Source organism: Varanus komodoensis, unplaced genomic scaffold (genome assembly GCF_004798865.1).
Source record: "Varanus komodoensis strain SLA01 unplaced genomic scaffold, ASM479886v1 scaffold110, whole genome shotgun sequence".
Taxonomy (NCBI): Eukaryota; Metazoa; Chordata; class Lepidosauria; order Squamata; family Varanidae; genus Varanus; species Varanus komodoensis.
In genome coordinates, this window is record NW_025335318.1 from 465,672 (window position 1) to 483,532 (window position 17,861).

The 17,861-nt window shown below is 47.7% G+C and overlaps 1 protein-coding gene across 5 annotated transcripts in view; it reads right to left on the bottom strand.

The window, feature by feature from the left end:
* Nucleotides 1-713: 713 nt before the first annotated feature.
* CTNND1 (catenin delta 1) overlaps nt 714-17,861 on the bottom strand; it is a 64,613-nt gene continuing 47,465 nt past the window's right edge. For 3 of the 5 annotated variants that reach the window (XM_044420795.1, XM_044420794.1, XM_044420799.1), the window contains 11 exons: nt 17,102-17,255; nt 16,715-16,732; nt 15,155-15,223; nt 13,429-13,556; nt 11,102-11,252; nt 10,328-10,520; nt 8,577-8,691; nt 7,735-7,822; nt 5,576-5,623; nt 3,705-3,796; nt 714-2,959 (listed from right to left, as the gene is read on the bottom strand). In XM_044420795.1, coding sequence (XP_044276730.1) covers nt 2,948-2,959; nt 3,705-3,796; nt 5,576-5,623; nt 7,735-7,822; nt 8,577-8,691; nt 10,328-10,520; nt 11,102-11,252; nt 13,429-13,556; nt 15,155-15,223; nt 16,715-16,732; nt 17,102-17,255 — 1,068 coding nt within the window. In that variant the 3' untranslated portion in view covers nt 714-2,947. The remainder of the gene's footprint in view (nt 2,960-3,704; nt 3,797-5,575; nt 5,624-7,734; nt 7,823-8,576; nt 8,692-10,327; nt 10,521-11,101; nt 11,253-13,428; nt 13,557-15,154; nt 15,224-16,714; nt 16,733-17,101; nt 17,256-17,861) is intronic. The other 2 variants (XM_044420796.1, XM_044420797.1) reach the window with 2 other exon arrangements.

Consider the following 17,861-nt stretch of genomic DNA (forward strand, 5'->3'; position numbering starts at 1 on the left):
GGTACTAGGGGACTGCATGTTAATATACTTGTGTTCTGTGCTAGCACTGGGTAAAGGTTAAAGCTAAGATGATATGAGAGACAATGAAGGAGTAATATTTTAATTCCTAAGACTGAAAAGAAACAGCAATGAATGAATTACTCAGCTTAGGGGATAGAAAGCAGAACCCTTCCTATTTTCTCCTGCTTGCTCCTTAAGTGCAGAGACTGAAGAGGGAAAGAGGAGAAAACTTTTAACAAAAGGAGAGAGTTAATTGCCCACAGGTTACAAATGGGATTCATTGCATTAAGGATGGAAAGCATAGTCTGCAGAGAGTAATAGATGTTAAGCCTGTATATTTCTGTTTATCACAGTCCAAGTCACAGGCAGAAATGACAAAGTAAAAACCAATGCTTACAAAAAGGCAGGGAGAGAAAATGGATGCTTTGAGTACTTTGTAAGAAAAAAGGCAGAAAATAAATCTAACAAACTAATTAATAAAACGGATAATCATTATGGGATGTGTAAAATCTTGATGGTTAACTTTTCAAAGTTTCTTTTTTTCAGGCTTCAATTCACCTGAGCAGGAGCACATCTTTCCCCACCCCACCCCCCAAGTGAGCCCAGTTTGGCACAGAGAAAATAAATAAAGGCTATTAATCTGCAGCAACTGAAACCCATGTTAAGTTTGCAGGCAATTTCCATGAAAAAGTAAAAGGCAAGACTCAACAAGATTTGGATAAGACAATTACATTTTAACAAATACACACTTTAAAACTTTATTTATATAAAAATCATTTCATTTTAAAAGCATTACAGAGTGAGCGCAAGACTCAAAGAACAGCAGGATACCCCCTCCCCCTGGGGGTGCAAAGGAAAAGCAATAAAACCAAACAACCATCAGTGAATTAATAGTTCCTCCTATAACAGGATCCCTTCAACCTGATGCCCTCCAGATGTGTTTGCATACATCTCCCAGCATCCCTAAGTAGCCATGCTGTCCAGGGAATCCTGGGAATTGCAGCCAAACGCATGTGGAAGGCACCAAAATGAGGAAGGCTGTCCTACAGCATTGAACTGGTCAGTGGGGAAGGGTTGTTGTTGTTGTTTTTGGTTCAACTTGAATTAAAAAAAGGAAATAGTGTTTTACATTAGAAAAGTTGAGTGCCTCCCCCCTCAGAAAGCTGATTTACATGTCTAATTCCTCCCACTCCCCCTAGAGGAAAGTAAAACTGGGATTGAGCATAATACAGAGGCACCAAGAATCTTCCCCGTCAGGCCTTCCCTCTGGACTGTTTGTGTGGAGACAATCCCAGAAGTCAAGGGCAACAGAGTTTGTTCCAGTTACTGGGCCAAGGGCAGGGCTTTGAGGCTGGGATGGGTGGGAGTTGGCAGGTCCTCTTCAGCAGGAAAGGGGCAGAAACCAATGTGGTGTCCAGAGCTGCTCACTACTGTCCCCTTTCCTGCAGCCCTGAAGAGTAGGACACAGATCTGGAAGTGGACCCTAAATTCGTTTTGTTCCCTGAAGAGGGGAGCTGTGAAGGTGCACACCATGATCCTCGTCCAACAGGGATTTCACCGCTCCCTTCCTGGCCCCGTGAGCCTTTACTAGTCACCAGGTGAGCTCCTGGACTCCCCAACTCACCTACTGGTAATAGCATTCTGAGCACCACTATTCCAGGTAAGGATAGCCAACTTTTGGTTCCCAGGCAAGGAGTTAGGGGAGAGCAGGAGTGTAACTCTGTGCCCAAAACCTCTCTCTCCAGTCCAGGTGCTCTACCTTCCCCTCTCAAAACTAGGAAAAGCACCAAGCTATTTCACAGTGGCAAAGAAAGGCACGTGTAGATAGGGACAGGTGGTTATCTGTTTCATTCCCCTGCCAGCATGGGAGGATCTGGACAATATTTACAGAGATCTTGCCTTCCCTCCCTCACATGCTCTCAGCATCACCAAGCTTCCCACTTCATCAGCCCCCCACCCTGCACTCCAGCATCGGCAACAACCACTTAAGTCCAAATCATCCAACAGCAATCCAAACCAGATGCCTCATTTGTCCTCTCTGACAGAATGTTGAACTTGCCACCTTGAAGTTTGAAAACTTAGGCCCCTTCAGCCACACGTCTTCCATTTAACATACTCGTCTTCTTCTCCTTCCATCAAACCCTACACCCCATAAGCTGCTCTTCTCCCACAAATAAATAGCTTCCTAAACGCCAAGTTAACCCACGTCAGACTAAACCATCGAGAATAACTAAGAAACGGGAGAAACCAGATGAAGATGAACACATTCTTCCTCAGCTGACGAGGATACAGAAGGCCGTGCCTTCACAGAAGCACTCTTTAAGGCCATCTTGCCCCCAGATTACCCAGATGTGGCCACTCACAAGCTGTTCCCTCCTTTGTCATCTCCCACCCTCTGCCCCTCCCTCATCACCATCCCCACCACCCCCACCAGGAATGTTCCAGTATTCCCAGCATCCTTTGCTGCAAAAAAATGAAATCACACACAAAAATATATTCTATAGGCTAAGAGGAGGAGGAGATGAGCTCCCATTCCACTTCTCTGTGAAGAGAGCTGGACACATCTCCTTGAGAAAAACTAGTTCCAGTAAGGTCGAGTTCAGTGGAGCCTGCACCCATGGCCTCCATCATTGGCTGTGGATACAGCAGAAGCGTGTAGCTTTACGTGTCTGCCTTGGTCGCTCTAATGAGATCTGTCAGGAGTATTTGGTCTTGAGGAATTCTTGCATTTTTGAAAAATATAGACAAAAAAGTGTCCAGAGGTTGGATGCACAGCCATCTACAGGGAGGTGTGAGGCGCTCTGGGCTCAAGGGGGGGCCAGTCATTTTGGCAGGGTGGCTGGACTCGCGTGCCAAGAGATTAAAAAAAGTGTCAGTCCATTTCACCACAAAGGGTTATACATATTATGTTATAAACTCAAAACAGAGAAGGCAGATGGTGGCAACTCTAGATCTTCTGCTGTGGAGAAAGGAAAAAAAGCTGCTGTTAGCAATCATACAAGGGCAACACGCAACAGCTTTCCACACGGCAAGCAGATCAGACATGGAATCATTAAGCGGTCAGAACCTCAGAGTCTTGGTGCTGCATTTGGTCGATGAAGAGATTGGTTGAGCAAGACCCCAGATTAAACCCTACAAAGATCGGATTTTAGAAGCAGACAGCTCTCTCGCTCTCGCTCTCTCTCTCACACACACACACACACACACACCAACACAGAGGGAGAGGATCACTGTCAGAAAGCAAGAACATACCATAGGGGGATAAGACAAGTGGTCATTCTCCTCAAGGAATTCCTGCCCTTCCTCCTGCTGTAGACATAGGTATGGTTAGTAAGGATGGCATGTTATGTAGGAGGGGAGGCAGTGGGATGGAGGGACAAGGAGTCTAACTGAAAAGTCACTGGGGAAAGTGAATGAGAGGCTGAGCGGAAAACAGACAAGTCAACGGAGCCCGGGTTAGTCACACAGCAAATACCTTAACGAGCCTCCAAAACATCGGGTAAGAGAGCAAGGAGAATGGCACATACCAGCACTGTTCCCAGTGCACTCTTTAGTGCTAGAGATCCTTGGGCTTTCAGTGTGAGTGGACCCTTCCAAAGCTGCTTCTTCACCAGTTCCAGCCACACAAACCTTCCCTGACCATCCTTGCTACCTCAGTGACCACCCACTAGGTGCCTCCGTCAATGGCCACCCCAGGTCTTTACCATCAGTGGTGCTCCCTTCACAGATTCCATTTCTTCTCCAGATCGGTCCAATGTCCTATTATGTTCCCGTTCATTCAGTGTTGAGTAGTTGTCTGAAATCAAGAGGGATATCTGATATAAGGAAAATTCACATGGGCCCAAGGCAAACAGGCTGCTGGGGGAAGCAAGCTCCCCTTTGGACACCCCAGTCACCTTGCATCACATCAGCCTGCCAGGGAACAAACTCCACCACCTCCTTCCCTGCCACAACGCACAGCAAGAGATCAGGAGGCTTCTGTGCACAAGCAGCACTGCTCTTGGGACAAAACATATACTTGGATGCACCCACTACAACATTATCACTTCAAGCTTTGGAATGAGGTGAATTATAATGGCAAAGAACTCAAGGAAGAATGTTTTGGTGAGAAGAAAGGCTAGAAAAAAGGTGAAAGAAAGGCTACATGTAGCCTGGTTCACACATGCTGGCTTATCTTACCTATGGTTTGTTGCTCTACCCAGGGCTTGATTGGCAAACATTTTTAATGCCTTGGTTGCTATCCTCTGCCCTTCCCCACTCTCTCCTTTTATTGAAGTCCCCTTGTGACCAAGCACTGGCATGTAGAGCCATTAAAAAAAAAAAATCTTGTCCACAGCCTCTGCAAGCTGGTGAAACAATTACACTTTCGCCCACAAAAACAACCATAGCTTAAACAGAGTTCACATCCCAACTACAAACTGTGGGTTCTCCTTCTGGGTTGTCTGTCGTTAGTAAACCATAGTTTGTTAATCTGACCGGGTAGCTACAACGACCCACAACCCATACCACAGGTTGGCATTATCTGTGAACCCAGCAGGCGTGTTTGAAGGTTGGGACAGAGGATGGCCACTGTGGTCTGTCTGGACTCTTCTCCTCTGCCTCCTCACCCAGTAACTCTACCTGCTTGCTAGTTTCATGGCACTGGCAAGCAGATCGACCTGTAGGGGGGCTGCCCGCCCGCCCCCCCAACACCATTCCGGTAGCATGTTTCATCCTGCGAGGGAATGTGATTTTAAAAAGCTCTTGGGGCGCACATTCCAGTGATGAGCACGGCCAAGTGCAAAAACAGTGCAGCAGAAACACACACAAAAAAACAAAACAAAACAACCCCTGCATTGCTTATTGTAACTTAAAAATTGTTAGTGTCGGTATCTGAGCCCTAAGAAGGCATTTGGACCTTTTGGAAAGAGAAAAAACTGCACCAAAGCCTTGAAACCACCACATAATCAACCATTGGGGAAAGGGGGCACAGCCATCTGGGGCTCTCTAGGGGGCTGGGTTTGGTCAGCTGGCCTAAGGTACCCCCTCCTGTCTTAGGGTGTAACAAGGCTGCCAGCGAGGAAGGTACACCACCCCTTGTTCCCGAGATCACTTTGTCAAGCCAAGATTGGCATACATGAATTAACTGCAGGTATCTGGAAGAGAGATTAGTTGTGCCAAAGTGAGGCCGACAGCTAGATCATGGGTAGAAACCATTGGCTTGCCTGCAAAAGACCCCTACAGTAGCAAGGCAGGTTTGCTAGGAATACAGGCAGGCACACTGAAACTGGGGAATGCTGCTTCCCCAGAGGCAGAACAGAACCATTCTAGGCAAAGCTGGAATGCCAGCTATGGGGGTCACACGTTGGCTGTGTGGAGTGATGGGAAGTGCTGGCCAAGACCTAAACTCAGCATCTACATAGTTACATTGGATGGACTAGTGCCACGCATGCACAGGACTCAGCTGCGGGTGGCAGAGCACTTTGGAGCTATACAGATGCAGGGTTGGTTGTGGATTTTATCCAGCAGCACTTCTCTTGGGTATGCCAAAAAGTCCAAGCATCCTCTTCCCCTTTTTCCTCTGAAGCTCCCATACCTGGTCCCATGTTGCCCATCTGGATCTCCTCTCGAGAGGATTTCTTGTCTAGACAGAAAATAAAACCAAAACAGTTAGATGCAGAAACCAGACTCCTGATTTTAACTAGCTATGCTTGGGTTAATCAACAACCCATAAAGGGGGCCCCAGGAGAAGCCTCTCGTGAGTTGGAAGACTTACGTCATTTTGCTTCTCCCATTTTCCATGATGCTAGAAATCATGGGCTACTATTACAAGACGATACTCTTCTTTGGATGATCGTTCTTTTAAATTGCAACACAGACTGTTCAAAATCATGACTTTCTTTACTGTTTTCAACATAGTGCTGCCCTTGTTCTGTTGCTGCTGCTGTTTAATAAAAGCATTCATTCAGCCTAAATCTTGCTATTCTACTGACAGTCCCCTGCAGCTTCTTGTAGTAAATCATCATCATCTTTAACAAAATTAAATACTCATGGAATAAAGGTACAGCTAAAACCAGTCTTAAACTACAACTCAAAAAACATAGGAAACCAAGTTGCCCCAAAAAGGCACTGCTAAAGAAAGAATGGCTTCAAGAGCCCTCTAAATATGATAAAAGGAGCTGATGCATATGTATTTGGTGTTGATTTATTAAACAATTTATATATAGTTTCAAAAATTGCAAGATCTTTAAGTGGTTTAAATGAATAAAATATATTACACAAAAATGTACCCTAATCAATCTATTAGAAATATTATAGAAATGGCCAAGCAAAGCAGTGCAATGACCTATCAGGGAAAGCTTAAGTAGGCAGGTCTGTCTTCAAGACATATCGAATGTTTATCTGTTCCTGCCTCTCGGACCACACCTGGGAGAGCACTGTACATTCCGCTACCTGCTGACACACGCCTGGTCACAAGATGACCAGGTAGGCTTCTCAAAAGGTTTTAGGGGCCAATTTGGTTTCTATGGGGGAAGACAGTTTGTTATGTATGCTAGTCTCAAGTTGTTTAGTGCTTTGCCAACAGCAGCATTTTTCGTGAGGCTCACTGGCCAAAAGACAACCTAGAATCATAGAATAGTAGCGCTGGAAGGGGCCATGAAGGCCATCAGTCCAACCCCTGCTGTTGCAGGACCCCAAGTCACACCATCCCACTGAGATGGCCGTCTGGTTTCTATTTGAATGTCTCTACTGTGGGAAGTACCTGCAAGTACCCATGTAGGGTTGCTCTCTCCTGCCCTCCACAGAGCAGACCTGAATGGGGGGTGGGGGAGCTCTATTCCCCCGAGTCAAGTTTTGTATGAGCAAAATGTGGTGTTTTCCTCTTCCTAGATACTTCCCCAACACAAGAATGCATTCAAAGGATGCAACTCCTTTGTGCCCGTGTCCTGGTGTGCTGGAGTCTAGGCAGGCTGGTTCGGTGCCAATGCTCCTGCAGTCCCTAGAGCTGGTTGCTGTGGAAGTGGGCGTGAGAGCAGCCCTCAAGGGCAAGGGGGGAGCTTCTGCCCAGGATGGGTGCCCTCTGGCAGGTTCTCCTAATCACACCCCCTACATGCACTCCACAAGAACCATCTGGCAGGGAAGTGGGATGCTCTTCCAGCGAAAGCTCAACACTGTGCTTCGAACCGCAGGACGCTGCCTGTGGTGCAAAGAGCAAGAGCAAGCCCCCTCAGGAGAACTGCTCCCAAAAGAAAGTGGCAAACACAAGCAAACTGAAGTCGTGCAAACAACACGATTTACACCACTTTTTCAACAATGAAGCAGTGCCGTATCTGCACACACGGTCGCTGCTACTTCTCCGGTAAAACTGCACAGCACAGACACACTGCAGAAAACTACGGGTGCACACATGTCCCTGGGTCAGCCTTCTCCACACGCTGCTTTTTGAACTTCATCGAGCTCTTCCCATGGAAAAGGAAGCAAGTGTCCACCTCTCTCCCACTCTGTCTAAATGACATGGAGTGGCAGCAGCCTCATCTGCAGCAGCACACAGTCCCAGCTAGGTGAACAGCCTGAACTCTGGAGAGCTACCGTCAGCCAGTGCAAACAATACCAGGCTAAAAAAGAGAGAACGGACTGCCCTGCAGGCCGTTTCCGGGGTTCCATCCTCCTCTGCTGCATACAGGCCCCAGGAAACACATGACCTGGCACCAGGCCTGGGATTCAGACACAGACTGCTGCCAAACCTCCACCTACCTCCTTTTTGGTTCTTATCAATGAGAGGCAAGGTGCTGTCATCGAAGGAGTTGCCCCCCTGGTTCCTGGAGATGGTATTCGGATGCACCTGAGAAGAAGGGACTGTTCAGTAACTGTACGTCATCATGAGGCAGGGCTTGCCTACCTCCCTTCCTAGCTAGTTCGTACAGGCTGCCATCTAGTGCCTACAGGCATCAGCAGCACCCACCCCTTAGGAGGAGGCCAGTCTCATCTGCAGAACCCACCTGGCAGGCAGCAAGGGCAAGCAAGTACAAGGGAATCCTTCAGCAGGAGAGCTGGCGTCACAGGCGTTTCCCTTGGTTCTTTTGGGCAGGTGCAGTGGATTGGGGAAATGGAACGGACTGATGAGACACTTTCGACCACAAGGCTCGCTGGGTGACCTCTGGCCAATCACTGCCTCTCAGCATAACCTACTTCACAGGGATGTTGTGAGGATGGGGGGCGGGGCAGAATATACTCTGCATGTGAACTTCAGGAAAAGCAGAAGGCAAGTATAATAAATAAAAGAGATGCAACGCCTGTTGTGCTGGCAAATACGATTGCTCACAAGGAAAGGCCCGGTGGCGTGCAAGGACTGGAAGGATGCTCTGCTTCCGCACAGCAGCCACTAAACTGCTTCTCTGGGTTCTAGGCCAGGTACTATAAATCTGCTTTCATTATTTTGAAAAGGCACCATGTTGGCCACAGAAGCGGCTCATCCAGTCATAAAGACCTGAAAGGGCAACCATCTCTGACTCACATTCGTAGGACAAAGCACAACCTGCCTAACCCTCTTCACCCCCCACACACTCCAAGTCCTTCCTCAACACCTGGCCAAATACCTGGAAGTCAGCCTTCTTCCACCCTTCTTTCTCCAGCGGCTTCCGTAACTCTTTATACCCCCAGATGGTTTGCAATACAAGAGCAGCTGCTCTGACTTCTCTTTCCGAGCGGTTCCTAGAATGCAAGAACAGAAAAATATAACAAAAAAATCAACAGCCTATTATTATTATTATTATTATTATTATTATTATTATTATTATTATTAGAACATTTCTATGCCGCCCCTTACTGAAGCCTCGGGGCGGCTTACAACACAATACAATACAAAAATAACAATATAAAAATAAAATTAATAATATAAAATAAATAAAAAATATAAACAATATAAAAGAAGTTATAAAAGAAAAGAAGTCGCCCTGGCCAGATAAGTAAATATTGTTAACAATTAAAATGATGTTTAAATAAAAAGGTCTTCACCTGGCGCCGAAAAACAAATGACGGCGCCAGGCGGACCTCTCTGGGGAGCACATTCCATAGATTGGGCGCCACCGCAGAGAAAGCCCTCCTCCGAGTACCTACCCTCCTAATTTCTTTCACGGAGGGTTCCCGGAGAAGGGCCTCTCCCGCAGATCTCAAGGGGCGGTTGGGCATATATGGATGTAAGCACTCCTTCAGGTAACCAGGTCCCAAGCTGTTTAGGGCGTTATAGGTCATAACCAACACCTTGAATTGGGCCCGGACTTCAATGGGAAGCCAGTGAAGCTGTCGGAGGACTGGAGTCATGTGAACATAACACCCCGTCCCCGTCAGCAACCTGGCAGCTCTATTTTGAACCAATTGAAGTATCCGGACCATCTTCAAGGGGAGCCCCATGTAAAGCGCGTTACAGAAGTCAAGGCCGGAAGTCACCAGCGCGTGTGTCACTGTCGCCAGGCAGTCGTACTCCAGGTAGGGGTGCAGCTGATTAATCAGCCGAAGCTGAAGGAAAGCGCTCCTCTCCACCGCTGTCACCTGAGCTTCCAATGAAAGCTCCGGGTCGAGGAGTACTCCTAAGCTGCAGACCTTGCCCCTAAGAGGGAGTGCAACCCCGTTCAGGACCAGGTCAAATCCACCCTCTCCGAAGCCCGATCCGCCAACCAACAGGACCTCCATCTTGTCTGGATTGAGCTTCAGTCTATTGGCTCTCATCCAGCCCATTACCTCGCCCAAGCACCGGTTCAGCACAGCCACTGCATCACCTGGATTAGTGGAAAATGAGAGGTAGAGCTGGGTATCATCAGCGTACTGATGATTCCGCAGCCCACACCTCCTGATGACCTCTCCCAGCAGTTTCATGTAGATGTTAAACAGCAAAGGGGACAAAATGGACCCCTGCGGTACTCCATGGCATAGCTGCCATGGCGCAGAGCCACAGTCCCCCAGCACTACCTTCTGGAATTGGCCGTTGAGATAGGAGCGGAACCACTGCAAAGCAGTGCCTCCGACCCCCAATCCTGCTAGCCTATCCAGAAGGATACCATGGTCGGTGGTATCGAAAGCCGCTGAGAGGTCCAGAAGAACCAACAGGGATGCACTCCCCCTGTCCTTCTCCCTGCACAGGTCATCATACAGGGCGACCAAGGCAGATTCAGTACCGTACCCGGGTCTGAAGCCGGACTGAAATGGGTCGAGATAATAAGCACTGATAATTATTATCAGATAATAAGCCTAGTCCATAAGCACTGAGGAAAAAGTGAGAGATTGTGGGGAGGGCTTATGGAGAAGTGTCCAGGCACTGTCCACCTGGGCCCTCCCCAGGGTTTGCACCCACCCAGATTTGTTGATCAGCACCAGTTTCTCAATGCCTTGCGTCTCCCGCAGTTTCTTCGCTGCTTCCAAGTTTTCCACAATAACCTCATTTATAGTGTTCAGCACTGAGACCACGGTATCTTCAGAGTGGTTCTTCACCGGCATCTGTTGACCCCCTGGCAAATTCTTCACTAAACTAGGAATGGCATGTTTACCTAGAAGCAGGAGTAGATCAGGGTCAGTTAAGAGAAAGGAGGGTTATGGGCAGAAGACAGAAGTGGCAGAGGGCTGCCTGCATCCTGCAAGCCCTGCTTGAGCTCTTCAGGTACCTAGAAAGCCTCTCTTCTTGAAAGTGGGGCATGAGAAGAGTTGTGCAGAGCACAAAGGTGGCGCTCTCACAAGATCAAGGAACTGCCGTTCAAAGCGCTTCATTCACTCGCCTGGCAGACAAAGTTGCCAGCCGAGTCTTGTTTGCTAAGAGGCTGGAAAAGGGAAAAGGGACACAATGCTGTGTCCTGGCCCTCCCAGCAAGATCCCTCCAGATGTGTTGGACTACAACTCCCAGCATCCACCAATCAGTGTAAGGACTGATTTCAGCATTGCAGGAAGCTAAATTCTGGTTTTGTTTTAGACCTATGTGAAGTAAATTAAAGAGTCGAGTCCCAATTATCCAACATTGATAGCTGGGAGTCAAGGAAATCAAAGTACAGGTGCGTGTGTGTGTATTTTAATTTTTTTTAAATGCGCATTACTCAGGCCCAAAATCTGAAAAGCCCCTTCCTCTTCCGGCTCACACCTATCAGCTCTTTGTTACGGGAATCCACTGCCAGGTTGCGCAGCGCTCCAGATGCAGCTTTCACCACACGCTCACTATCATGGGTCAGAAGGTCAGCGACGGCAGAGAGGCCTTTCTCCTGGCGCAAGGCGGAGCGAATGTAGCGCCCGTACTGTAAGAGACAACACAGCATCAGCTTGAAGTCAAGAGCTACAGGACGTGGCCGCTGGGCTGGGGGCCCCTGCACAGGACTGCACTTTCTGTTCATGCTGCTAGAGCAAGATTCCCCTGGAACAAGATGTTCCTGACTTCCCTTCCTTTGCAACCTTCCTAAAGGGCAAGCTCAGTTTCCTTTGGAAATCCTATAGCCAAAGCCCACAGTCAACCCAGTACTTCAATATACAGTCCCTGAGACCAGCTGTTTATTTTTACAGCTAACACGGAGCTGGCCACATGCCTTTGTTACCACAATGCTGACTTACTCTTCCATTCTGGAAATTCCCCATGGCTGCAAGGTGACATACAAAACCTTCATCTCGCTTTGAAATCTTAGACCAGAGGAGACTTGGCAGCAAGATCCAGGCAGCCATGAAAGTGCCCCCAAGTTAATTTCTGACTTCTTCCATGGCTGTTGCCTTCAAAATTGGACCTGCTAACCACTTCAGAGACCAGCATTTGCGTGCATACTAGGACTGTTCAAGTAAGGGGTGGGGAGGGAGAAAGGCGATATGCTTCCTCCATTCCTTCTCTGCACCTCCATCTCCTGAACAATTTTTTCTATGCCCTAGCTAGGGTGGAGTGCCTGCTGCATTCAGCTTCCTTTACCAAGCAACTTCCTACTAGATCAGTACAGCAGAAAAGTAAGAAATGCTCCCAAACTTGGGATGTCCTCTACTGTTCCTTTATTAGAAAATATTTCTAGCAGCTGGGCATAAGCCAATCCAGACTGCCTTTTATAGCTAGAGAAGGAAGGGTGGGTGGAAGGGGAGCAACATGCACTTGTGTATGTGTGTGTTTGGGGAAGATGGGAAGCAGAGCAGGGCAAAAGTAGCTGAGGAAAAACTGGGAGTACTAAAGACACCAGAGGACAGAAGAGAGAACAGAGGGACAGACCTGTGCACAGCTCCATCCCTTGCAGGGAGGGGTTCTGCACCAGGAATCCTCCTTCCTTAGCCTGCCAAAGTTTGAAGGGCTTAAAAGCAGGGCTTTAACCAGTAGGCAGAACCACAGGACTGGAAAGCAGAGTTTTACTTTTAAGCAGGGTTGCTGAATTACAGGCCCAGCCCAGGCCGCTGGAGACTCAGTCCAGCTTTCCAGGGTTCCCCAGGTAGGCAAACCCCCTTCTTCTGGCTGCACTTCCATTTCTCCAACCACCAATCACTAGGTACTTTCCCAGCTTTTGTACCACCCCACCCCCAAAGGTTGAGATGCCTCTTCGAGCTACAGCAGACTGGTATTAAGCCCAGCCACGTCTCCTTTTGCCCCAACTCAGAACCGGAATGATGAGGCCTCTGAAAGTTTCCTCAAATATGGATTTGTCCCTCAGGCTGAAAGCCTCTCTTTACACCTTAGGTAGTGTAGCAAGAGTCAGTGCGGCACAGTGGTGAAAGTGCTAGACTGGGACTCGGGGGATCCAGGTTCTCGTCCCCACTCAGACATAAAGCTTCTGAAGTGACTTTGGGCCAGTCACAGACTCTCAGGTTAACCTACTGCACAGGGTTGCTGTTGTGAAGGGAAATGAAGAGGAGGAGCCTTGTAAGCTGGCTTGGATTCCTCACAAATGGGGGGAAAAAGGCAGGATGTAACTGGGATGATGAAGAAGATGCAAACACAAAGGCTGACCCAGATTGCAGCAAGTAGCAGCCTATGAGGTTCAAGGCCCCTTGGCTGGGAGACAAGCAGGAACTTGCATGGCTTTTAAAAATCAAGCAACACTGCAAAACTCCCTGGTGTTTTTGGCTGTACCTAATTTGCTTTAAAACAAATTGGTGGGACAAAAAGATAAAGTGGTTGCAAGAAAGAGCAGCAGCCTAGCACTGGCTCTGGGGAACCCTAGTCAGCTCTTCCATGATGGCAATCGTCAACCTCCCAGCCCCTTTGCATTCCTGCCCTTTTCCATCCATGGGAACAAAACCAATCTTAAATTATCAATACTCGTTTATGCCAGTCTGTCCAGTTCAACATGCTCCAGGATATAAGGGTGGATCACATGGGCTTCCGCCTTCATGTGCACAAAGAGGCCTTTCTTCTGCTTTGCCCATGGCCTGAATTTCAACTCCTTTGTTGGGTTTCTTTGAAACACACAGGATCCAGTTAGCAACTGTGGGAGCTTTAGTGTAGCCACTCACCGTCCAACGACCTGCACACAGATTCTGGATGGCTCCCGCTGAAGCTTCTAAGATAGCCTGGGTTTTGCTCTCCTTCAACAGTGAGATATAGATACGAACAATCTCTGGCTGGAAAAGGAGCTCATATCCTAGGAAGAAGCACATATCCAAGTTAGATGTAACACCTACAAAAGATCTCCTCTTCTCTCTCTCTCTCTCTCATACACACACACACACCCATCCAAGATCAAGTGGCTGGCCAGAAAAAAATCCTTCTCCGTAATGAGAAGGGAGATCAGAGAGTCAGTGTGATGTATGGTTAAGAGTGTGGGTCTGGGACTCAGGAGATCTGGGTTCCAGTCCCCGCACAGCCATGGAGCCAACTGGGTGACTTTGGGCCAGTCACAGACTCTCAGCCCAACCCACCTCACAGGGTTGTTGTTGTGAGGATAAGATTGAGAGGAAGAGAATTATGCAAGCTGCCTTGAGTTTCTGAAAGGAAAAAAGGTGGGATAGAAATGTAATAAATAAATGATAGAGGCCCCCCTCCCCTGGTTCATGGAATTCCCTCCCTCCCAAAACAGGCCTACACTTATCCTTTCAGGGCCAGAGGCATTTTTATTCTCCTAGATCTTCTAATCCCATTAGAACATTTAAACATATTTCCATATTCCCCCTTGCTTTGGTAATTATCTGATGGAAATTCAGATGCGGGGACAGCACAGGGATCTTATAAAGAGAAGGTGAAATGATGCACATACAAGAGAGTCTAATGCTCTCAACAGGCACTGAAGCTGTTCAGTCTTTTTCCCTAGTCTTAAGCAGAATCCTAAACCATGACAGAACATCACTTGACAAGGGGGAGGGGGCCACTGGATCCAACACATTTTAAATTCTGGCTCCATGTTTAATTAACTTCAGCTAAACACACCACAGAGAAGAGCACTTTTCATTTCCTGATTTGGCAAGTCATCAGCCTCGTACACTTCACCTTTTGTTTTACTTCTGCTGCACTGCGTATAAAATAGGCATCCATCCATCCCGTACACCTAGGAGGACAATGGTCTGCCCCTTACTGGCATTACAGGCTGAGGCCACTGAGCAAGACTAGCTGCTTTGCTGGCACAGCTGCATACCACACCTTTGCTAAGACTTGGGATTGTTTCTTACATTGAAACATGTGCATCTCCACCTCAGCCCCCAGTAAAACATGTCTGAACAGCTCATGACCCACATCCTTCGCCTTAGGTTAAAGCTGAACCTGCGGCAGGACACACAACAAAAAGCTGCAGTGGAAATGCAGCTGAAGAAGCAAAAGTGACGAGAGGAAAGCTCTTTATATAGTACATCATATTTGGATCCCCCAAACCTGGTTCAGTCTATTCTGATCAGCGACAGCCCAAGCACAGAGATGCAAAACTCCAGGATGGGGTCCAATCTGGCCTTCTGGCATTTTTCACAGAGTCACACCCTTTTCTTGGCTGCACCCCCTTTTCCCCCAATGCCAATTGTTTGGCATGTTCCAGGCCTTTCTGGGGGCTCCCCTGCTCCCAGTTCTAAATGGCTGAGATGCAGCTGCCAAAGTTTAATTGCTGGCAGTCAAAAGATTTAAAATAAAATATGCTGGTGTTTGGAGGATTCTGGCTCTAACCCTTTGGCCTTCAGCTACCTAATCCTTCCAGAAAGTGAACATGGTACCTTCTGCACACAAACAGAACACTGAATTATAAAAGAATGGGAAGAATACCTTTTGCAGGGGTTTGTCTTTTGGGAAAATCAACTACATCAGCAGAAGTATCCTCGGCTGTTTTTTTACCTTGAAAAAGAAAGCAGACTACATTAAAACAAAACGCCCTTCTCTCTGTGTTCTGTTACAAGGTAAATGCACCCTCTTAAAGCTACAGACTCTTCCACCCAACAATGGATGCAAAGATAAAAAGGGAAATTTGTGCCTGCCCATTTGTAGTCAGGAGATAAAAAGAATTATGTTATTAAAAGCCAAACCAATGATGCTTCTATCATAGTGCCTGCTCTATCAAGTAGTGACTTTCCACATATTTCAGCATGTTCAGCTGCCAGAGATCATTTAACTTGGTCTTCCCCATGATTCTTGGCCTTGCTGGCTGGATGTTATGGGACTTGTGAGCCGCCCCGAGGCTTCAGCGAATGGGGCGGCATAAAAATGTTTTAATAAACAAACAAACAAACAAACAAACATCAAAAGTGCACCAGGCTGGCGAAGGCTGGTTTAACTGGAAATGCCAGGAATGAATTGGGGACTTCTTATGTGTGCAAAATTTGGCTGGGCAACTTGTGACTCTCCAAATGTCATGGCCTGAAGCTCCCATGATCCTTCACCAGTGAATATGCTAGCTTAAGCTTAAGTTGCAGGCCAGAACTCCTGAAGTGTACAGGTTTTCCACCCTGGTGTAGTGCGTGTGTCCTATTGAAGGGTCCCTCCCTATTTCATTCTAAACTTTAGGCCAGGGAAGTTTTCAGCCCAGCAGCCTTTCTCCACTGTCAAGAAATGCAAGATGAATGTCTTGCCATTGCAAATTAGCCATGCCATAGCTGACACTGCCAATTTCCAGTTCAAAGAGAGGAGTTCTTACTCCATTACGCCTTTGGAGAAGATCCAAGCAGGAGCAAGTTCAGTAGCCAAAAAGAACCCCGAATGTAAATTGACTGACATAGCACAAAGTTTGCATTCCTCAAATTTGTAGAATTCATTCTGTTCAAAGTTTTCTGAGTTCACTTCCTTCAGAGAAGGGAGTGCTGCCAGAAGGACTGGAGTGGCAAGCAGCAGGAGCAGCAATCAAGATGTCAGCAGTAACGAGGTTGAGGGGCAATGCCTGCCCCAGCCCTCCAATCTTGCTCATCTTGTCATAACCACGTTAGGAAAGGTGCTAAAACTCTTCCAGTTAGCAAAAGACATGCTGCTAATTAAAAAAAAGTGGGAAAAGGCTACCCTGAAGAAGTCAGTCAAGACTACAGGAAGGTTACTTAGCTGCTTAGCTGAAAGTATGTGCAGTAGCTTAAAAACTAGACTTTGCTGTAGTTATGTCTCAGTGGTCATTCTGATACTCTTGCTAAGCAGAACGCAAGCCACAGAACAGAGAGATCATCTTGCCCCAAGGAAGGACAAAGCTGCAGGGACAAGCACATGTGTGCGTGCGTGCGTGCACACACCCCTCTGTGTTCAGTATCCAAAATGATAAAAGAGCAAAGATTAGGCAGAAACTTGGTATGTCCCGTATTTCACAGAATCAGTCATGCCACAAAATAAGAAAAGAAAAGCTCAACTCACCTCTTGCGAACCATTCATCTTTTGGTGAAGAGAAGGACAGGGAAGAAGGGAGCAAGAGAGAAGAGATGCCAGCAGGATCACAGGTCATTTGGAAGAAAAAAGCAAAGAGAAGGGGAAACAGGCCACAAATTAGTTGAAGGGCCCATCCATCACCTTGATTGACACACCAAACAAAAAGCCCACCATACAAATCACAGGCTTGAGAGATAAACAGCAGAAAAGCCAGAAAGCGGCTCGATGCATCTGCAGGATGCTTCTGCAGAAAGCAGCCGTTTGCTCTAGGAAGCAAAGGGTGATTGAAAAGCACTCAGACACTGATTTCTTCTCCCCACTCCCTTGCCTTCCCTCTTGAAAGGCTGGGCAGATGCTGGAAAGGAGGCATCGTACCTTTGCCCTTTTTGGCACCAAAGCAGCTGGCTGCATGGGGTCCAGTGTTGTTGGGGGCAGCAAGTGGGGCTTCCTGATAGCGCTCTGCATGGGGGATCTCACGGTGCACCTGGTAGGAGAGGTTCCTCAGGAGGCAGACACAGTTTTCCACAAGCTAGCAGAAGATGGACAGGTCCTCAAGTTAGACATCAAGGTTACTGAAGTTCAGCCAGTCCACAGAGCAGTCACACAAAACAGCAACCATAAGATAAAGTCACAGCTTGTATCATCTCAGAGCACGGGGGGCCCTTCTGTTAATGAGTCAAAACATCCACCCCCAGCTGTGCTAGGAAATATGGAGGCTACAAACTGCTGGTGAACATGTGCATGTTGCAAGGGCTACGGTGAAGGATTAGGTTTGGGAATCACATTCTCATGGCTGAAGATTTTTAGATGCACAGCTCCTGGTATCAGTGGAATCAGAAAGAGCATGAAGGCAAAGGGGGGATGGTAGCATCTGCCAATGCCAGCCAGCCAGTCTTTCCCAAAAGTTAGGGACAGCTCCATCTTGCTTTCCTGCGCCTCTCCCACTTTGCATGGATCTGGAGGCTCAGGACAATAAACCAAGCAGTCTCTACAGTAGGTGTCAAACCTCAGGCTGACAGGCCATATCCAGCCTGCCCAGGGTCCCAAGCTGGCACTCTGGGTCCGCCTGAGAGATCTTTCTCTGGGCCTGACCCCATCCTCTGGCTGCCAGTCGTTCAGTGGCTCCCAGCTTTGG